We start from the raw sequence: 23,343 nt of genomic DNA, 5'->3' as shown, positions 1-23,343 counted from the left end.
TTCTACCGTGTTCCAGCGCGTGATCATGCTCTGCGATCCGCTTGTTCTGCCTCTGCATTCGTATAGCACTGAATTATACTGCTAGTCATCTTTCCTCGTGCACAGCGCGCAAAATCGTGCGCTGCGCGAAACAAGAGAATCACAACAGCTCCCATGCGACGCCGTCAGTAAAAATGCGCAACGCCGAAAAAAAAAATAAAGAAAAGAAAGGCGACGAGTAACAAAATGAAGGCGGGGCCTGTGACGTATGCGTCACGCCATCCTCGAGGTCCGGTATGGGATAACGCAGGGTAGGAATTTCGCTTGCGGAAGCTAGACGGGGCGAGTGGAGAGGCTGTCTGGCATTGCAGTGGAGCTCGCCTTCTGAAATCATGGGTTCGCGGCACGGAAATATTTCTATCTCGGCTATTAATGAGCCGATCTGAAAATTTTTTGCGGCAGAACGCTCCCTAGAGAATACCTAACACCTTCCAGCGTATCACCAAAATTTCCTATGGGGCCTGGTGAGGAGCCCACATTAAACTATAAGCCTGTAAAGGATGCACTACCGTATAAAGAGACATAATGAGGCAAAGCCCCCATACGGCACACTTTTGAGAAATTGAGCGCGTTCGCTTGGAATAAGCAAGGCTCCCACGACGCAATGGTGTCTGGTAAGCGGCTTCGCCGGTGCCCACCAGAGGCAGGAATTAGTCGCTGAGTAGGCAAAATAATGGTACTAGCGTAATTAGCGCCAACAGAGTAGAAAATTAGCCACATTGCACCATAGACTGCCTTATCTCCTGATTCAGCCCACCTGGCATCTTGATCAAATAAAGAAAGAGTCAACCAAACGTTGACGCTAAGGAAGAGAAGGTCAACGTAATTGCGTGTGAAATCCGATCGATACGAAAACGATAAGAAATGTGTGAATAGTGAACATGTACAAGAGTCAGAAATAGAAGGAAATGAAATCGACATTTATTCGTCAAATCATTTAAACACCACGTACGCCGACCTTGTCTTCTTCAGAAGCGACACTTGGTTGACCCTTCTTTTCTTTTAGCTGAAAAAAGAGTATTCTTGCACGTTTTGGGGCTGTTTTGGGCCACGGCTGCTTCGTCTTTCAAAAGCGGATTATTCTGGTTTAACCTCGTAGTGGATGCGAATTTTTGAATAAAGTGAATGTCACTTGAAAGTAGTTGTTTGCCCCGTGGTATTTTCAAGATATAAGCTGCCCGCTCTTTTGAGAATTCCATAAACGCTTCCTTGCGTAAAAGATCGTCAATTTTCATGGGCTTTGGAACGTCCGATGTTCTCAAAAAAGGCTAATGACCCCCGTAACATACTTGACTGCAGTGCTCCTTTACAAAAGCGCCTCTTGAAGCTCAGAAACTTTGCGAACTAAAGCTGTACTTCGCACATACGAAAAATAAGTCGTAGTGATTGCGGCACTTCAGCGATTTGGACGGATGAAGGTGCGTTTCTCTGGTATAAAATTCTAAACACGCGCTATGGATACTGCATTCATATAAGAAGAGGCCGTTGAACCCTGGAAGTTTGCCGCGGTATAAACATACTTGGCACATAGTAAGAGATGAATCTAGAGGTTAATTGGGTGAAAAGACCTTGGTGTTTAAAAAAGAGACTTGCTCTGTAGTCAATTTTTAAATGTCATTTCCCATTGAGTGACGCCACTCCACCACGCTCGCCGCTGACAGATGTTGTTAGTGGTCGATGTCCCCAATTACTGGTCGTACGCACGTATCAAAGTGCTCATCGCACTTGATGCTCAAGGCATCGCTTGCGACACTCATAATGGACTTTTGCTATGAAGGACGAGCCGTGTACGTTCCGCCACATCAAGCACAAGTTTCTAGCAATAACAAATAATCTGCGCCAGTCAACTGGTTTGCCAAATATATATAATTTATTTTATCGGAAACCTCCAATTCTGCAATCCAGCGGTGACAGTCGTTTAAGCAGTGTCAGCAAGGGCGTCTTCGTCGTCGAACTCGCCCTCGTCGTCGGCCGTGGCCTCCTGGTACTGCTGGTACTCGGACACGAGATCGTTCATGTTCGATTCGGCCTCAGTGAACTCCATTTCGTCCATGCCTTCTCCGGTGTACCAGTGAAGGAAGGCCTTGCGACGGAACATGGCTGCATTGACAAACACCAGAAGCATTAACTGCGGAACGAGAATACTACGAAACTGCTAGGTGTGCACGAAAAACACGAGCACCCTTTAATTAGGAGCACTTTAATTCGAACGGTTGGGAGAAGAAAGTTAACTGACCAGTGAATTGTTCAGAGATCCGCTTGAAGAGCTCCTGGATGGCGGTGCTGTTCCCGATGAACGTTGCTGACATCTTGAGACCGCGGGGCGGAATGTCACAGACGGCAGTCTTGACGTTGTTGGGGATCCACTCGACGAAGTAGCTTGAGTTCTTGTTCTGCACGTTCAGCATCTGCTCGTCGACCTCCTTCATGCTCATGCGACCACGGAAAATGGTGGCGACTGTGAGGTAGCGGCCGTGGCGCGGATCGCACGCAGCCATCATGTTCTTTGCGTCAAACATCTGCTGAGTGAGCTCCGGCACAGTCAACGCTCTGTACTGCTGGCTGCCTCGCGACGTCAGTGGAGCGAAGCCAGGCATGAAGAAGTGGAGACGTGGGAAGGGCACCATGTTTACAGCCAGTTTGCGCAGATCAGCGTTCAGCTGGCCGGGAAACCTGCAAAAGTTTTCGGCTCAGGACTGGAGGGCGCGTGTGCGCGTTTCGCGTTGCGAAACTGAGAGAACTTTTTTTCAAGACGTTTCAGCGAAAAATCAACTATTATTATGCGAATACTTATGCGCAGCATGGTAACGATGTTCCCGCGGCATGAGTGACGCTTGTTTCAACAAATAATCATCTGGTCGCATTTTTCAAGCAACACACTTCGCCCTTGCATGGATTATAGGTAAAGTGGGGTAAAATTCACCACAATATAATCAAGTTGGTGCTGGTTTCTCGTTTTTATTGAAAATGGTGAGGAAAAAGAAGCGCTATAGGAACCTTCTTTGGGCTGGTGCACTTTTGACCAGAAAAAATGAGGGCACCACAGCTGATAGAATTATTAAATAAAATTATTCCCGGGGCAAGATGAGTTGGATAGGGAGGGGCGAAAGGAGCCAACCTCTGCAGAAATAACAAAGGTCACTACTTACAAGCCAAACACTTGTAGTATACTGCGCAGACCCCCACGCAGGATTGGTGTACTAAATCCCCCCAGAGCCCGGTATTGTCTGCTTCTATAACTTCTTGCAAACTAAGCATCGTCAGTACCCATTGGCGCGAGCGTCGTCCAGGGTAAAAGACTTTCACGGGCTCAGGCACTGAGTGTACACTTTCTCCCTCGCTTTCTTGAGCCTTCCTCTTCAATTTTCTGCTTTCTTAAATAAGGGGAGGGACTTTGTGGCTGCTGGGCAGACCAGCCAGACTTTGACAAAACCAACCTCGCTTTGTACGCCAGGTCAAACAAGGACCTCTCTATGCTCAAAATGCTGTCTACGAGCTCTCTTTCGTTTGTGTCCGAAAGCACGCGTCGTTTAGTACCAAGCGTTTTCCTATAAAGCGTTTGGAATCTGCACACAACAAGTTTTCGCACACGCATCGCAGACCATCCCTCAGCACACCGAAAGCTTCCGCCACCGCACGAATGCAGTGAGTTCGCTCTCGAATGACTTGCAGTGCTTCATGCGTGTCATTTTCAACCCGCGAGGCCCTGGATGTCTTCCGCTTGTAAGTGTCAAACATCCTAGACAAGACGATAACAAATCTATAGCGTAATAAGTTAGAATGAACTCCATAAAAATAATTTTAGGTCTCTTGGGAAACTTTATGGTGCGTTTTGCCCCTCTCGCTCAGAATCCTAGTCAGAGAATTCCATCACTGTTAAACTTAAACACATCGCGCTTATATTTTGCCTGAGCGTAGTTAACGAAGGGAAGAAATAAAAGAACATCTTCACATGCCGCGTCAGAGTACCAAGGCTGCGGTGTGCACACTCCAAAAAACGACTAAGCTTATTTTTTCCTCTTTAAAGCGGGCTGTTAACTCGCAAGCTCTCAGTTCGTATTTTTTTTTCTCCGGCGTCCTTAGACCACTCACATCAGTTTTGAACTAAGCAAGGTGGACAAGTAGCGACATATTTAGGTAAAATATCAAACCACTAAGATTTTCCAGCTTGAAGATATTGCGCGACAAACTCAAAATGACACTCCGCATTTCCTTCTCACTCGGTATGACAGGGTTTTGTAACCTCCACTACTCTCTGAATGCACCAGGTTGTCTGACCTGTCTCGCACGTACTGATGTGACTGGGGTCAACCACGAACCCTGTGAAAAGCAAATAGCTTCAAATTACCTAAGACACGTGGTGACTCCGGACATTGTGACAGAAACCAGATGGTTGAGATCTCCGTAGGTGGGAGTGGTGAGTTTGAGTGTTCGGAAGCAGATGTCATACAGGGCCTCGTTGTCGATGCAGTAGGTCTCGTCGGTGTTCTCCACCAGCTGGTGCACAGACAGGGTGGCATTATACGGCTCGACGACGGTGTCGGATACCTGCAGTGTATGCAGTTGTGATTGCTTATCTTTCGGCCCAATAATAAAATAATTCATAAAATCCTTACCATATCCAGTTTATCGCAAGTTTTTGCTTGTTTAAGTGCTTCATTTCACCCTCTTTTTGTTAGGGTTCTATCGTACGCGCGCTTACGCTTGTAGGCTTCTTTGCAACTGCTTTCACCGTTTATGTACAATGTATATGCCGCCATTCAACTGTCAGCATGTTGCTTGTTACGTGGCAGTGCTACGCCAGGTACGTACAAGTGCTCTAAGATATTGCGAAAGGATGCGCACATGCACATAAAACTTCTAACAGCATGAACACTTTGAAGGAAATTTGATTCGTACCTGCTTGAAGTTTGCTACTCGCGGTTTTCCTTAGAAATGTATTGCTGTCTTGTTCAGGTGTACGGGACGCCGGAAGGCAACTGAAGTAGCATGTCTTTGCAGCCATAGACGCTCGCAAGGTCCTACGCACCTTTGGGGAAGGCATGACGCTGAATGTGTTCATGATGCGGTCCGGGTATTCCTCCCGGATCTTGGAGATGAGCAGTGTGCCCATGCCGGAACCCGTGCCACCGCCCAGCGAGTGTGCCAGCTGGAATCCCTGCAGGCAGTCGCAGCTTTCGGCCTCTTTGCGTACCACGTCCAGGACGGAGTCCACAAGCTCGGCACCCTCCGTGTAGTGGCCCTTGGCCCAATTGTTGCCCGCACCGCTCTGACCTGCGAGCATCGTGTCGTAAGTTCCAGACCGTTTGCAGACTTGGCACAGAAGACGATCATATTGAGCTGTGCCCTAAATAAGTGTCCATCAAGTGTGCGAGCAGAGCTTCTGCGTCAGTGGTCATTGGCCTAACGGCGTCATATCGACCGTTTCTCAAATCTCAAATCTTACCAAACACTTTGTAATCGGGAGTTCCAAGAGCGATAGTGCTGTCACATATCGTGAATTAACTGCGGTGCGGCCGGAAAATTTTGTCACGTCTATCAGACTATCTTTAAGGACGCAATATGACATAATTCTCCAACGGTGAATTCCTTGTGAATCTCCAGAAGAGTACATCTCATTAGACGTACACGTAGAGGGGAGAAGGTGAAAATTTGATGCCAGGAAGGCGTAGAAATCGTGCATGAGTCAGCTTGCTCTTTCTATACTCATGCACTTGTGGAAGTGGGAAGTGGCGAAGCAGGAACAACAAAACAGATGAAGACAGATCAAGGGGATGGGTCTGCTACATAGCTCAAAGGCAGTTTCCACGCCAACGTCGGACGAAGAGTTTAGAAAAGTCTCTACTGCTTCTCTCTCAATGTTAGGGTCACGCCACTGACCAAATACAAAACTGCGACGTGCCAGCAGACGGTGACGGGCGATACGTGTCCTTCTCATTTCCGACATACATTCGAGAATTTTCAGAAAATTATCTGTCCCAACTGGTCAGCAGATTGCTGGTCTTTGTTTTTCACTCTACACGGTAGTGGAAATCAAAGGTTAGGCAACATGCCTCAGCCATATAGACAGAGTCCTTTCTTTCGGTCGGCCCTGTCGCCATCTTTCTTTAGTTGCCTGTTTGAGAAAATTCTGGAACAAGAGAAGTCAAGACAAGACCCATAAAGACCGACTTGACTCATGGTACTTCTAGTTAAGACTAGCACGCCGCATTGCTCCCACTATGGCGCACCTGTGCACGCGCGCTCTACCGATACGCCCAACCGAAGGCGGTAGGATTTTAATCATTCTTACCGTCGTTTGCCAATGTGATACAAAACCACCAACATGCAGAGATTTAAAAGCACTATTTACCAAATATAAAGTTATCGGGCCTGAACAGCTGTCCGAAGGGTCCTGATCTGACGGAGTCCATTGTTCCTGGCTCCAAGTCCAGTAGGATGGCACGGGGCACATACTTGCCGCCTGAAACAAAGAAAAAGAAAACAATATTTCACTCAACCACCCGCCCACTACAACTGCAGACCTTATTTACGCATGGTCTTGGACCCTCACCGATAGCTCTGTGTATGAGATGCATGCACAGAAAATGTCCACCATCGAAGCAAGTTGGTCAAATTTGTACGGAAAAGTATGCGTGCAGTGGAGAGCGCGCACGCTTTAGTAGAAAGTGTATACATTGTCACTAGTCATGGGTCTTCAGTTTCATGTTAATTAAGCACAATGTTAATGAGCTTTTCTAACTGTTTGTGGCTTTAGCTGTGGCGCTGTCTATCCAGTGGACATATGTTAGCACTTGCTAGCACACGATGTGCCTGAACACGCCGATATACCGTTAGGTTTTCTGAACCGAAAATAACACCCGTGTGTTACAGCGTGCGCTGTCTAATTTTTCAAAAAGTAATACAGTATTGTAAGAAGGCTGCCAAAACCGCACCATGACAACGCAGCGCAAATGATGGAATCGACGCTAGAAAAATCCTTATATATGTCTGCAACGGGGGAAGCGAGCGTATTATCACCAATAGTTTTTAGAGAACTAAGCAAACATGTAGAGCTAGACAGCAAGCGAACGCACACACTTTGGTATATTTAGGGGAGGAAAGGTTCAAAAAATACTATCTCATATTCCTTAAAATTCCATCACATGACAGCATTGATGCGGCACCGAAAAGAAGAAAGAATAAATAAAAAAGGGGGGCAGCGGGGACGCGGGTGATAGGTCTATTGGCTCCTGCACTAGGCGTTCTTGATCTCGTCTTTGATAAGGTTATACCTAGCCACACTGCTGAAATCGGCACCGCTTCTCTCTCTCTCTCTTCTCTCTCTCTCACTGTTTCCACTACTTTTTGTATATACTCACGTCATACTGAAAAACGCCGACCACGTTGCCCAAACATGAACTATAGACAAACAAGTTTTCCATAAGCACTATAAACAATGCTCGAGCAGCGCTATCTACACCTAAGGTATGTCAGGAACGTTACAGATAGAGAGTCCGTAACGATGACGACGTAAGCATGTCGTACTGGACAAAAGTGCAACCTCGCTACTTCAGAAATAATCGCTTCAAACTATATGCGTCAAACTATACGCGTCAAACGCATATAGTCGAGCAGTCTATAAACTGCTCGACGCGCAAAACAAAATGTTACTATCCTCGAGCTGTACACGCGACTTCCTATTTTCGTCATTTTTCCCCCCTCTTCATTTTTGTTGTTTGGAACCAATGCAGTTCGGCGCTATTGCTTGCCTGTGTGAAGAAAAGCAACGTTTCTTTCTTTTCTTTTTCGGTGGATAAGTATATCGGACTCTTGGTTCAGACTTTTTTATCGAAAACAAAAACAGGAAGAAATATAAGAAGCTCTAAAAGTAGCAAATTTAACCTCTCCTACGGGCACGAGCGCAAGGCAACACCGCGCCGCTGTACGAGTGGTATAGTTATGAGCCGCATAGCTGTAAACAATGGGAGCTAACGTGCTTGGTTCTGCCTTTCGACCCAGTGACACACTTCTACGAGCCGAGAGGAGTGGCGGCGTCCACTGGCCGCGCTGGCCTGCAGCAGCAGCTGCGTCACGCGCGTTCCAAAACGCGCCTCCTCGACTGTATGCGCGCAGAAAACAAAGATAAGCGCGGCTACCGCACTGGATGCACGTTGGACGGCGCCGGACAACGCGAGGCAAACCTGTTTCCTCTTTAGGCCCCTGGCCCGCGCAGAGAAGTGACCGGATCGGCCCACATCGGAAAGAGGCGACACGCGGGGCCAGGGCACGTCACCGAGCCAGCACGGGAGGACAAGCGGCGTCCTTCTATGGCGACGACAGCCCGCACTACTGGGTCGAACGCCTCCGCTCGCGGTCCACGCACGCGCAGACTCCCACACGCGCCCTCGTACCAATGGGGCGGGGAACAAACCAGACGGAGTGCAATCGCCTCCCCATGGAAGGACGCACCAACGGAGAGCCGACAACGCTGCAGGCAGCCCGCGACAGATGCGCGTTGCTTCTTCCCGTACGACACGAAGCAACTCAAAATTGCAGACACGTTAACGTCTGGTTAGAACATGCAGAAGCGCCCACCTCTCTGTGGCCGTATGGACGCATACACACAACTGATATTTACGCTGCTTGAGAACGAAGCGCTCAGAAGGGTTCAACATGTACAGATCCGCAATCGTTAAACTCTTTTCGATGCTTTTCGTGCGCCACACTAGGGTCCGCAGTGCGCCGTGAAACGTCACCGTGCAGCACATTATCTACACAAGACCTCAGAACGAGGGAGAAGTTGCATTTACGGCTGTTTAACTGCTGCTGGCGAAAATACTGCTGCGGTTCTTGTTTCATGCGCGCCTTCCCGCCTCTTCTCGAGTCCTTGTCACCAAGCTATCGCTCCCCCTACCAACTTCCACTGTGCAATCAAAATATCGCGGAACGTTTGACGTCACCACGAAGTACTCCCTGCACAGGGAACCGACGCAACGTTCCGTGCTACGGATTCAATCAGCTGGTGGCAGGAGCAAATCATTATTTTTTTCAAAACACTGCATCTGCCGAAAGCGCAAGGGCGTCTGAACGTGGCACTCGCTGCAGTGCCTTTGTGGTTGTAGCGTTCTGCTGCATGAGATAGATGCAGGTAGTGGGTTAGATTCCTGGCGTCGATGGACACATTACGGTGGGGGCGGACACTTAAAAAAAACGCTGTTGTGTGTTTTAAATGTTTTTAGATGCAAGTACTAAAGAACCCCTTTCGATAAAGGCGGATCTATAAAAAAAAAAAAGCGAATACGACGTCTTTGTACTTAGCTTTACTTTAACCTCGTCAATAAATAAATATAATTCAATCATTCAAACATTACAATGAACATCACAATGCGAACAAAATTTTGGAAGAGAGGAGGGTGCGCCTATATATTTTTACGTCCCCGCAACATCAATGCGCTGCTGTACCTGCGTTTATGGCACTGCTGTCGCTGTGCGCACGTACTAAAGGGACGGCATGTGAAAGTACGGCACTGAACGCGCTCCCCGTGACCGTCGACAGAAGAAGACACCGTCGGCGAGACAGCGGATGGCGCAAGGTTCAAGCGAAGAACAGCTTTAATGAAAGCTTGGTCAAGAGAGGCTCGGAGCGCAGTGTCTGCGCAAATGGGCATCGGCGCCATATAGACATCCAGTTCACGGACGACAAAGCTCGGAAGTGGCGCGCACGTTCTCAAGCCCCTTTACTTCCTTACGGTCTCGCAAACTGACACTGAAAGCCACAAAAGAAAAATGAAAAAGCGCCAATGGACCTGGTCTTCTTTGGAACGGTTGTAAGAAAGAAATGAAGAGGAGAGAAAATACCGGTCCGTGAACTCTGAAATTTTCCGGTGCTGGTTTGACGGCTGGGCACTCGCCAGCGTAATGGACGAACGAGACTGCGTGAACTTGGCCCACTCGGCGGCAAGCACAAAGGAGGGCGGCCGTTGCGGAACAGGATGCGCACGTCATTACGCCTGGTCGTTACACCCGCGGCCCGGGTTATGTGCTGACTCGGCTGCTTCGGCCAGTTGCTTTTACTGTTGCTGCTGTGGGAGGCGGGAGCCTTCGTGTCGCATGGACTACGCGGAGGATAAGAAAGGAAGAAAATGTCGCTTCAGACAGCACGCGCCTTTGTGGCCTATTTGTTGTCTTTTTTCTTGGGTCTTTAGCAGTGCGTTCACCGCAAGTGTAAGCACAGTATGGGCGGCTTGCACGGAAAGACCGCCTAATGGTAAACGGAGTCGAGCCAATTTGGGAAATTAGGAAAAACAACTGTGCATATCAATTACGCCTACGCGCAACGTGGTTACCCTCTTGCAACCTGCATGAAAGCTGGAAAAAAAATTTAGGGTGGGGGGGGGGGGGGGGGGAAGTGCGACAAGCGATTGTATGTAACACCGTCTCCCTGCCTTGTTTTTCTTTTTCTTCTTTTTCATCCAAGGGCCTCCAGACCATGGCCTGGATTTTTTCTCGTGGGGGTGGGAGGTTGGGGCCGGGTACGCGTTTGACCTGGGAGGGAGGGAGGGAGGGGCAGGCGAGCGTGGTCGCACGTCGTTTCATGCAAGGTATCCTAGTATGTAAAAATTTCGCAGGAGGCACGTGCCCGCTGTGCAGCTCCCCCCCCCCCCCCCCCCCCGCCTCCCACCGGCTAACCCCCTGCCCTCGAACTCTAAACATCAACTTCTACCCCTTCTCCATCTTTGCAGAACGGAAGAGACCGAAGCGAAAAAGAAGGTAAGGACGCGAATGTGGCACCTCTACACTTTAACGTCGCTGCTGTCGACAATAAAGACTCTTTCGCGGTAACGTATTGGAAAGAGTACTGCATCACTTATAGCCCCGAAGGAACTGAGATAGGAGTTGCTATTGGATGTCGAACACGGCCGGGAAAGCAGCTCGAGCGGCGGCACGGAGCAGTTCATGTAAAGCTACAGGGCGAGCGAGAGACTATGAAGAGGTGGGGTGAGATGGCTAGCAATAGTTTATCTTGCAAACCATTGGTTTTAATGTGCATTTTTTTACGTACGAAATTGATTTAGCGTGAGCTGTACGGATTATTTTCACCAATTGTAACTTTTGAAATCTTGCCCCGTAGTATTGGTCTTGTCTTGGGAAAACAATCTTGCCAGCGGGAGTTTCACGAATACTTATTTTGCCTTCCATAGAACAAACAGCAGTGCCGCCGCATCTTCGTGATGTCACACTGTCCAGCGTGTCTATAAGTTGATGTATCACGTGACTGCAAGGGTGCAAGCTTGTAACGGTTCGGAAAGCAAACCGTTACAAGTTTGCAGCCTGCAGCTCGCCGATGCCATGGTACGCCATGCCGTCGAATACGACATGCAGAGCGACGGTAAGATGGCTGCGGCACTGCGCCAACTGGTGGAACCTGCTGTAACAACACTGCAGCTATGAGAGAGTTGCTGGTTGCAATTTATTGGTACGACTAGTCGTATACGCGATGTCTTCTGATTTAGCCTTTTTTCTATTGAACAGGAATCGCACGTGGTGTCATGACGTTCGATATATATATATATATATATATATATATATATATATATATATAGAGAGAGAGAGAGAGAGAATGTGCAGAAACCATCCACGATGATTGTCTATGTAAGCGAATAGTACGAACGAATGAGTGAGCGAACAAAAGATCGAATGAGAGAGTGAGCATTTTCCTTACCGAGTCCGACCATCGACATCGACCAACCACCGGGCAACCACAAGAGCTCCCGAATGAGCCAAAGAAAGCTATTGGAAATGTCATCGTGTTATCGAAGCGTTGTCCGAATGCGCCTGATACACTTAAGTCGACAGAAATTAGTTTAAGTGGATATGCAAGACGATGTTACTATTACATATATGACGCATACGGCACATCAGTTGCTGAAAAGTATTCCGGCTTGTTGAGTGTTTTGCTTGAGAACGCGTTCTGTGCAAAGGCACATATGTAGGGCTATATGGCGCAGTCTCTCTACCCCGCCGCCACATATAAGAGAGAGAGAGAGAGAGAGAGAGCTCCGTTGTGTCTGGATGCGCACTGTATATACGAGACATCCACATCAAGGTTATCTCCAGCGGCTCCTTAGAGGAGTAGGAGGAGCCTTAAACGTTTTCTTTTACGTTCCAAATGCCCTCCATCAACGCCACCTGCGCTAACCGTACACATCCCGAGCCATCACACCAGCTGACTGATTCTCTTCTGAACCCACTTTTCGTTCCCTTCGTACCCGTTCTGCTGCTATAACGCGACCACCGGTTGTCTGTTCTACGTAGCACATGTCCTGCGCGAGTTCACGTGATCTTAATTTCTGCTACTCGCCTCTGTTTCTCTATTTCGCGCTCCCACGTGACTTCCACACATGAGCCTCGCACGAGGTTCAACGGAAGCTAAAGGGTGACCCTCTGTCTTGCGCGGTCATTCTCCCAAGCACGTGTGTCACTCTGCCGAGCAGGCGCAGCACGAAAGTCGGCTCATTTGCAGTGGAGCGTCGGAGAAGCCGCTCGGGCACACTGCGCGCGCTTCGGACGGCCGAACGGCCGGGGCGAGCTACGAGGCGTGGCGAGACGCCGGGCGGTCACTGACCCGAGGCCTCGTTGTAGTAGACATTGATCCTCTCCAGCTGCAGGTCCGAGTCTCCATGGTAGCTCCCCGTGGGGTCAATGCCGTGCTCGTCCGAGATCACCTCCCAGAACTGCGCAAAAGAGAAATCGAGATGCAGCATGTAGCTTGCATCCACGCGCGAGGCTCTGCAGCCCGCAGAAACGAAGTTGCGTAGCGAGGCTGCGCACTCGAGCGGGGCGGCGTCTGCCTGGACTCGGAGGGGACGATGGAGCGATACGTGGGCGCCTAATGGCGCCAACCGCTTCTCTCGCGCACGAATTCGCGCGGCTCTTTTCCAAACGCGGGTTCTTTGAACCATCTCGTTGCCAAAATAGTAGACCACTAACTTCTGCTGAGTAGCAACAAATTTTACGGGAACGGTTGCCATTAAAGTGCCACTGAAGAGCCACAGGCCTTCAGGAGTATGCCGAGAAAAAGAAAATGTGACACCTCGAACACGGGTTCAAGTCCCGATGCAGATACCTCAGGCCTTCCGCATTCCCCGGTATCATCACTTCAGGATCGATTAGTATTGTAGCGCACCCCCCCCCCCCCAAAAAAAAAAATAATTTTTAATCGAGAAAGGCGTACGCCGCAACAGAGACTGCCGGGTAGCTGCTCGTAACAGCGCAAGAAAAATGCAGTGGCAAAAGAAGCCGCTGGTGCACGACAGCACTGGTGGTCACATCGAAACGTCGCCAGGATATTTGTGTAATTTCTGTTGAAAAGAAAGGAAGGCCGCCCACCCTCTCGCCCCATTGGAGCCGCCCACGGACATCGCAGCTCGGTGGCATTCAGTCCCCCTCTCCAGTTGCGTTAAGGCCATTGCAGGGGTTAGGTATATTAGCCTTTCAGCGATCCTTCATACATTAATTGTGAATGAGAATTATAGGTAGCCTCCACAATAGTAGTTACGGTTGCTGCAAGAAATCTAGTGCAACACCGGTGACGCACATTCATCCCATTCTGCGTCTACCTCAGATGTATTTCCCGTAAATTAAAAAAATAAAGACAGAAAAAGAAAAGAAAATGATTAAGGCAAGCTGCTTTGGAGCATAGGCGTCCCAATGAGCATCTATAAAGAAGGCGCCACTGATCAGTCATTATCAGTGTTGTCGTCAAGCGCGCGGAGGACGTGTCGAAGGGTGCACACACGCTTGTCGCTCGATATGGCGACGTATACGAAGAGGCCGGGAGTTCACGTACAATGCAGGGTAACGCTGTATAGAACTGCTCGTGGATGTGGCGCATCCGTCACAGGGAAACTGGTACGGGAAGATTCTATCTAGACAGTGACGCCTTTGTCCGCCAGGGTAAAAGGAATGACCGCTTTAACAATCACTGCTGCGACAGAATGGCAGCGGACCCGAGAAGATGGAAAGGTGGCTTTATTTGAATTTATTTATTTATTGATAACTTTTCCATATGTTCCGTTTAGTCAATGTTCGTTTGCCTCGCGCTCTGTATAGACGGTGACAACCTAAGAATGCAATGGTGAAGACAGCGCTGTTATACTCGCAGATAATCTGTATATAGATGCGCCAATCAATTACGCTCGCTCATTTCTGTGACGTCATGGAGGATGCGAAGTTCTTTTAATATCGGCGTCTCTCGGAGAACTACGTTTTGGAGCACGGTGTACAGTGCTGTCATCTCTCCTTACATCTCTTTGTTTTTTTTTCCTCCTCTCCTTGGCCGCGGAAATGTGCAGGTGCCCAAACGAAATGCGAGATAATTACGATGCCAGCAGTTTTTCTTTTCTTCCGCACTATCTCCCCCCTCCCCCTCATTTTTTTTGTTCCCTGGAACAATGAAATCGCCAAGCTTATCTTATATCCTTTGTTTCAAAAATGCAAAACGCGCGAGTGTAAAAGCAGCGATATGCGCCGCGGTGTTTGCATATGCGGATAATGTACTCATATGCTGGTGCTAATGGCACTGTTGATGACGTTAGCGTGAAATGTTGCCCAGGAGAATTTCTTTGACTGTGAACGACACCACGACAATTACGCTCACACCACCGTCTGGAAATCAAGCTTTCAGCCATGCAATCGGGCCAATGTCGTATTTTCCCTAAAGAGGCGGAGACTCCCGATTTATTGTGCCAAATAGGGACAACATGAACCTCTTGGTGAAAACTAGAGCGCCCCTCGCTTAATTATAAGGCGTGCTACTACATTACCGAGCTTCACTACCGACTATAGCTTCAGCTCCGGTAGGCTGCCAAATAAAGATTTTAAAAAAGCAAAGGAAATAAGTGTGTCCTCTTTATTCGGCCAGACGCATAAGGGCATACGCATCGCGGGTAATGAGCTGTACGAGAAGACGAAGCGAATCATTATGAAAACAGTGGAATGTGTATTTCCAATCAGCGGCGTGTTTGCGTTGCCAGGCAACGAAATGCATCCGCGCGGCGCTTGCGAGATTGCGTACGTGCCCGAGGGGCTCCAGCATACCCCGGCCTATACCCCGGAATGTGAGCAGACAGCCACTGCGGAATTGCGGCGTCCCGAGGGAATCGCATAACAAAACGTCGCTGCTTTCGAGCCAGCACCCATCGATTATTAGACTGTGGCTGACGACACAGGAGCAAGTATACTTATCAAGTGAAGTGACACCGACCGTGTTACAATTTTAAGCTATAGAGTGCACTTCAACGTTCAAGCTGTCAGTAGTCGTAGGTCCTCCTCCGAAGGTCCAAGGTTCATTGACTAAATGCAGGCGCATGGCAGGTGGTGATGATCTTGAAGAGGAAATTATGTATCTCGGCTATAGCTAAATGGAATGGGGGGGGGGGGGGGGGGGGGGCATGTTAGCCGAAGAGCGAATTGCAAGTTCTCTCCACTTTGTACGTTCCTGTAAACTTGCCCTGCCAACACTTCGGCTCTAAACGTATCCTCACCTGCTCTTAGAAGTCGGCTCCTGCGTGTCTGCATTCAGCCAGGTTACGTACGAGGGATCTTGATCCTTCTGATAGGAACCTACAACTTTACTCCGGCTGCGAGCCTCAGTGAAGCGTCACGGCACAGACCGTGCGCCGCGCAGCCATGTTCTGATAAGAGGTGCTCGTCCGCATACGGAAAACTAACCTTGATGCTGATGCGATCGCTCGGCCCGTAATAAGCTATGGCTACATGCATAACAATGCTCACCGTGACATTTAGTACACGTTATTCATGTATTAATTACTTGAAGATCTGCGCTTATACTAAATTTTGATTTCGAAGCAACTGTTACTGCATTAATGGGTTTCTTTTCGTTCACTCGCCCATGTTCCGATCACAGTGCACCGAGATTCGGCAACCGAAAAATGATCTGGCGCGGCAGATAAAGTAACTAAGGGAGCCCAATATTTTTCTCCCTGACACATTTAATGATCCGCTCAGCAGGTGGCTCCCACATGGCGCAGAAGGGCTTCGTTATAGGCATTTTTCGGCTTCGTTTACGCCAACGCGCCATGCAGAGCGGATTTCCCTTCGCTTGCTCCTTGTACGTGGGTTCAGGGACGGCCGTAGGCGGAAGTGTCTCCCGGTGCGGCCCCGCAAGGCTTCACACCCCTCTGAACGTGGCCCGCCACAAGCGCCAGTGCATCTTTACGCTGAACCGCAATAACCAATGGTCCGCGTGCGTTCCTCTAACCCAAGTAACCTGCTCCTAATTTGACCTCGCAGAACGGTTCCTCTGCTTTCCTTTCTACGGTGTTACATCTTCTCTCCTAATGAATTTATTTTTGCGACGCAGTGGTAGTAAGCCGTATAGCTCCCGTACCGAGTTAATCTTTTTGTGCCGCTTAGACAATGAAAAAAAAAGTGATTAATTACTCGTTTCGTATTCGGAGCAGTCAGATACAACTATCCATTCCTTCTGTGCCGAATAGGGCGGCAGCGAACAACAGGTTCCCGCGCGGCTCCGAACAGTGGTCCACTGTTGAGGCCGTGCATGCATGCTGGCTGGCGGAAGGTCACCGGCGGAGCGTGGCGCCTCAGAAGCCTTTTGTTTGCCGAAGGCGGCCCACGATTCTTTTCCGGGGGAGCGATACCAAACAGTCGCGACGCTTACCGTTGCTGCGGTGAGCGAGCGCCCTTCGGCCTCGACATTCTGCTACGGTCGCCACATCACGCGCGAACCGCTGCGGTTGGCCCGCACAGCCCCGAATGGAACGACGCGTGGGCTGCCATAAACGCTGCGCTCGGCTGCCCCGGATCGAAACGCCACTTCCTGCTCGCAAACTGAGGCTTTTTGTTGGGCCTCCTGCAACAAACTTGACGCCTGTTCATTTCTTTTCTTTTTTTTTTTATGCGCTTGTCGCAGAGAGACTTACGACTGGTGGGTTATCTCTATTTGTACTATCTCTGCCTCGGCTGCCGAAAGACAGGTGACATTGTATTATATCGTAATGTAAAAACGATATCGCGCAGACGCCTCCGCATTTCGTTGAAAGAGATACTCGACCACCGCTGCACGTAAATGAATGTGCCACTTCGGTTTATGTAATGTTACGTCGTACTGGCCCCGAGGCTGCTTCAACGTACGAAAACGGTGTCTGACACAAAAAAGAAAAAGAAAGGAGAAAGTGAGAGAGAACAAACAAAAATAGCAAAAACGAAATAAATGCCGCGCATATATCGTCCGACGCGCGCACAAAACTTGACTGGTTGGTCCCTGCCTACTTCGGCCAGTAGCACGAACACTTCCACGACCCACCCAGAGTTGCCATCGCATGCGTGACGAGAGGGAGTTGCTTTTCTACGTGTTTTCACTGGACGCAAAATTCCATACCTTGCTAGTCTTCACTCAATGCACTTAAGAAAAAAAAGTCTGACGGGAAATACACAATACTAAACTCGACGGGACGTCTCCATATATATATATATATATATATATATGTGTGTGTGTGTGTGTGTGTGTGTGTGTGTGTGTGTGTGTGTGTGTGTTTGTCGGTTATTGCTACATAAAACATCGCTCACTCACTGAGATCACGAGACCAAAATCGCGCTGCCGTAACTGTCAAATCATCGTCATTAAGCGTTTGATATTGGCCGATGCGGTGACGTCACCGCGAGGGAGTGGTCGTCACACGCGCGCCGGCGCGCGTTTCGGATCACTTCGGGGGCACTGCGAGTCTACGCGGAAACCAAGCCACCGCGCGGTTACTTGGTTTGCACGGATTCCCGCAGCAGAAAGCGCTCGCAACCTCCGCAGGGTCGCTGGACCGGAAGGTGGGCGCCTCTTCTCTGACAGGTGGTCGGCACACGCGCGTCTGCGCCGCCGGAGTAGCGAAATTTCACAGTGGACACCGACATTACAGTAATTTCCTCACCTTGGCGCCGATCTGGTTTCCGCACTGGCCGGCCTGGATGTGCACGATTTCTCGCATTTTGTTTCCTGTCTGTAATGGGCTCGCCGAACGACCTGCTGTACGTGTTGTCGGCCGACTACGGTCACCCAACTGAATCCAGCACCGCCTTCGAATCGCGCTTTTATGCCCTCCTTTCCCGCGGGCGCGCTCAGCGGCGCCACCGTCGGCTTTCCCAAACATGGGCGTCCGCTGAGGCCGGCCCCGCAAACCGGTCCCTGGGGCCCACACACGCCGGCCGGGGTGTCTGCGCCGCTGCTCCCATAGCGAGGCAGCGTGCGCCCTTGTTTTTGTTTTGCCCGTCTGCCTCGGCCCCCAGTCACAGAATGACAAACCAGCAGCTGAGGGTGCTTTCCCCACAAACAAGAATACGCCTGCTCCCGATACTCGCCTCCACTCCGCTCCTTATGAGCAGCATCATTACAATCCCGCTGCACATAGCTAGCCAGACTGGCGTACGAATAAGAAGACAGTCTTCTGACTCTGCGATATGAACTGCTCGAATTCGTACGAGTCAGCGTTGGCCGCTCGCATATGGCATTAAATTATTTACGATGTTCTTTCTTTCTTCCTTTCTTCTTCTTTTCAGAAGGCAGAGAAGAAGACGCGCTTTATGCGCTTTTTTAATTGATTTCAAACGGTAACGTTAGTGCAGCACTCGACTGGGATAACCACACACACACACACACACACACACACACACACACACACACACACACACACACATATATATATATATATATATATATATATATATATAAACGAGAAGAAAGGGGGTTAACCGAGGGGCCCGATTTTTATTAGTCATATCATAAGAAGCCAACAAACACTGACACCAAGGACAACATAGATAAAATTACTTGTGCTTAATAAATGAAATAACGAAACGACATATTAATGGCCATTAAAGTGGATGATAAAACAACTTGCCGCAGGTGGGAACCGAACCCACAAACCGCGAAATGTGAAGGTTGTCGGTTCGGTTCCTACCTGCGGCAAGTTGTTTTTTCATCCACTTTAATTTCCATTAATATATCGTTTCTTTACTTCATTTATTAAGCACAAGTAATTTCCCCTATGTTGTCCTTAGTGTCAGTGTTTGTTGTCTTCTTATGATATGACTATATATATATATATATAAGGTCTCAAGCATACTCCGCAAACACTATAACATTCTCACCCAAAGCGACAGATTAAAGGCCGTTTTTCCTGAGCCACATCGTGTCGTGTATACGCGTTCGAAAAACATAGGAGACATACTAACCTTTTCAAAAAATCGCCACTTCTAACCCGACCGGTTGCAGCCGCTGCAATAAACCACGTTGCAGAGTCTGCCCTCATATAACACCTACATTGACTGCTACCAGCACAGCCAGCCAATTCATGTTCACAATTAAAGGCAGTTTCAACTGTGATTCATGTAACGTAGTGTACTTGCTCGAGTGCGGCACTTGCCAGACTGAAACACACTGAAACACTTTTTAGGATCCGTTTTACCAACCCCAGATCGCATGCCAAATCCCAACCGAACCTACCACTATCGAAACATGTTAACATGCCGGGCCACTCATTTAACAATCTCAAAGTAACCATACTCGAATATTGAGTCCGCACCAGCCATGACCGCGAGCTTCGCGAATCTTACCTGATTCATAAATTTAACACTGTCTCGTCCGGAATAAATGAAAACAAAGGAACCCCCCCCCCTAACCTGTTTAACTTTAGATTGAGTACACATATACACCTCCCACACAGTGTACATGTATGATTTCACCGCTTTCTTTTTTTTTACATGTGGCTTTTTTTACGTATGTGGCTTGAAGTTGTACGCTCAACACCTCAATTTTTAGATAATTCGAGGTTGCACTTAGAGATGCCATGTGCTAAACCTCACGCCTTTGTATCTGCATATGTACGTCATTTTGTTTTCACTACACATAATCATGGTAACCGCTGGCACTTACCTGAGAGTCATGTTTGTATATAATGTATCCTAAACACACCTGCATTTCAGTTTTTGTATTCAAAAATGAGTGTCATTGATATTGGTTTATGATCCGCACTGTAAGGTCTAGTCAGCGCAGATAGTGCGCCCTCTGCTCTTGATACGGTGCTTTTAAAGCTGTGTATGTGTTGTTCATACGTTACTGTACTCTGACGAAGGCTGGTCTCCTTCCTGCGCGCTCACACGCACGCACGCACGCACCCACACACACACACACACACGCACACACACACACACGCACACACACACACACGCACACACACACACGCACACACACACGCGCGCGCACACACACACACACACACACACGCACACACGCACACACGCACAGACACACACACACACACACACACACACGCGCGCACAGTATATTTAAACTGACCACGTTGCGGGCGCCGGGCATACGCCATGCAACACACGTGCTATGTCTATTCGCATGAAATAATGCGTCATGCTCAATGGTAAGCTTCCAGTCAGGAGCTGACAATGTTTGCTGTATTCGATCCAACCCATTTTTATTCTTCTATGAATTTCCTTCTCATGATCAGGGTTCCCAGTAATTAATTGACCTAGGTAAATGTACTCCTCTAGAAGCTGACTGGCGATCCTCAACTCTTGTTCCCTTGCCCGGCTATTCATAATTCTCTTTGTCTTCTGCATATTAATCTTCCACCCAACTCTTGCACTCCCTCTGTTAGGGTCCTCAATCATATGTTCTGATTCGTTCCCAGTGTTGTTCAACACGACAATGTCATCCGCAAACCGAAGGTTGCTGAGTTATTCGCAGTTGATCCTCATTCCCAGCCTTCCCAGTTTAACAGCTTGAATACTTCTTCTAATACTGCAGTGAATCGCATCGGAGAGACTGTTTCATTGCCTGACTTGATAGGTGTCATCCTGCTTTTCTCGTCGAGAACCAAGGTAGCTGTGGAACATTTGTAAATACTTCCCAATATATTCACGTATGCGTCCTGCACTCCTTGATTACGTAATACCTATAGACTGCTGCTTTCTCTCTCTCTCTCTCTCTCCACAGACACACACACACACACACATACACACACACACATATATATATATCTATATATATATACTAGGTGTTTCAGAGGACACTTTGAAAAATCTTTAGAGGTTGCCTATGGCAGACAGATAGCACAATTCTAGTTCATGAGCTGGTCTACTCGAAAAGACGGACATTACTTGCACAAAAAACTTGAAATGCATAATCGACTAATTAACAAAAATCCACGACTTAAGTTTTCAGATATTTACCTTATGGCCCATATTGCAATTTACAAATTTTAGGCGTGAAGTTCGCAAGGCGGATCCACTTGGAACCAATTCTCAGGATGACACCAGTTTCGAGATATTAATTCCCGAACTATGCAGAGAAATGCATTAGCGTTCCAAGTAATTTTGTGCTCCAATGCATAAAATGACGTTATGTTAAGAAAGTGACTCGAAAGAAAGTGACTTGTTTTTTTTAAAGTGACTTGTTTTTTAAAGTGACTTTTAAAGTGGCTTGTTTTTTTTTTTTGAAACACCCTCTATATAGCGTAGGAATCACGCTGGCCTCGGTGGTACAATTTCAGAGAAAAGAGTATATATACCGGGGTTTTTTTTATAGGTCAAAAATTTAAAAAAATTGCCTGGGGCAGATATAGCACAATTTTACCACTTCATCGAAATTGCTCGATGAGGCGGCCATTGCTTCTACGAGAAATCAAAACACTTAATTGAATAATTAACATAATGACGCTAATGAACTTTTAAACAAATTTCGTCGGGCACCTTGAAAATTATTATTTCGAGACTGGTGCAGTCCAGAGAATTCGCTCCAAGTGGATCCGCTGTGTGAACTCAGCGGCTATAATTCGTAGATTGAAATATGTAGAGTAAATAAAGTAATTATAAAGTTAATTCACGTAATTACGTTTATTAATAAATTAACTATTTTGATTTCTCGTAGAAGTAACGGCCGCGTCAGCGAGTAATTTAGATCAAGGATTGTAATTGTATTATTATCTGCCACAGGCAATCTTCGGAAAAAAAAATAGGTGCAGTTAAAAAACCCTGTATGTATCAGGCTACTGACGTCACTCCCCACGTCGCAAGCTGCCGTCGCTGCGGCAGCTTGCGTAACAGTAATCTTTACCGCGAGGCGTATGCGAGGAACGCTACGTACTTCGCATTGTTATCAGGAGCACCTTATTAATGATATGGTTTCGATGCCTGCTTTGTGTTCTTTATTGAAACGAATGCCGTGCTGTATGTTGTATGCGTGATACCAAATGTATGTCCTTCTCGCTTTAGCTGAAGGTATCTCTTCAATCTCTAAAAGTGCTTCTTTTTTTCGCGAGGTCGACGCCGAGAGAAATCCCGACCAACTATAGAGGCTGACAGCTTCGCGGTAAAACATTTTCCTATACAGGGCGTCCCAGCTAACTTTAGCCAAGCTGTTCAACAAAAAGAAAAAGAAAGGAAAAAACGGGAAATATTTAAAAAAAAAACACGGCACAAGTTATTATTTCAAGATGTACGGTGTTCGGTAGTGAGACCTCTGACGACCGAACGCCATAGGTCTTACAATCGTGTCTTGCACTGTGTTTGTTGAATCTGCTGCTGCTGTTGTTGTTGTTGTTGAACAGCTTGGCTAAGTTAGCTTGGACACCATATATATATATATATATATATATACCGACAGTCAGTGTTTTCTCTGCCCATGTAATTATTTGAAGAAAACAACAACAACACAATAATGCATTGAACTTGATGATGCGACGTGCGGCGCCTCTGAAAGATAGGTGCTCGGACGTTGGAACCTGTGGCAACCTGTTGGAAATTTCTTGGATGTTGTTGCACTGTGGTTAACTTAATAAACCCTACGACGGATTGCGCGCTAAATCGTATCGTGTGTCTTCTGCTTTACTCACGAGAAGCCGCGAATCTGACGACAGATACCATGGTGATAGAGGAACGCTATTCTCAAATAATTAGTGACCAGAAACGCTATCGTAATGACGCTCCTTTATAAAAGATCTTGCTCATGTTGTTTTGTCGCTCGCTAGAAAGATTCCGAAATCTGTTCATCGCACAGAAAAAAAAGAAAGAACGGACAATAAGAAAAATACACGTCGGCGTTTTCTTTACGATAATATGCATGTTGCTCTGAATAAACGTTTTTTTTTTTTATTTAGGAGCCATTCCACTCTGTGAAGGTGGATGACCAGCGAAGCTGTAGCATATCTCAGAGAGTTATGCAAGGGTACATGTATTGATTTTCATCATTTTGCAATGGTAGTGACGACGGCTTTGTGA

At 47.8% G+C, this 23,343-nt stretch overlaps 1 protein-coding gene across 1 annotated transcript; it reads right to left on the bottom strand.

The window, feature by feature from the left end:
- Positions 1-1,887: 1,887 nt before the first annotated feature.
- On the bottom strand, positions 1,888-18,132 carry LOC126545801 (tubulin beta-4B chain-like). Its single transcript, XM_050193805.3, has 7 exons — positions 17,985-18,132; positions 12,647-12,755; positions 6,392-6,502; positions 5,069-5,313; positions 4,388-4,587; positions 2,276-2,712; positions 1,888-2,139 (listed from the first exon to the last, which is right to left on the bottom strand). The coding sequence occupies exons 1-7, from the start codon at positions 18,039-18,041 to the stop codon at positions 1,958-1,960; spliced, it is 1,341 nt and encodes a 446-aa protein (XP_050049762.1). The 5' UTR covers positions 18,042-18,132; the 3' UTR covers positions 1,888-1,957.
- Positions 18,133-23,343: the final 5,211 nt, after the last annotated feature.

The sequence above is a fragment of the Dermacentor andersoni genome, chromosome 1 (genome assembly GCF_023375885.2).
Source record: "Dermacentor andersoni chromosome 1, qqDerAnde1_hic_scaffold, whole genome shotgun sequence".
NCBI lineage: Eukaryota > Metazoa > Arthropoda > Arachnida > Ixodida > Ixodidae > Dermacentor > Dermacentor andersoni.
The sequence above is the reverse complement of the archived record's forward strand: the minus strand, read 5'-3'. Positions and strand labels throughout refer to the sequence as shown.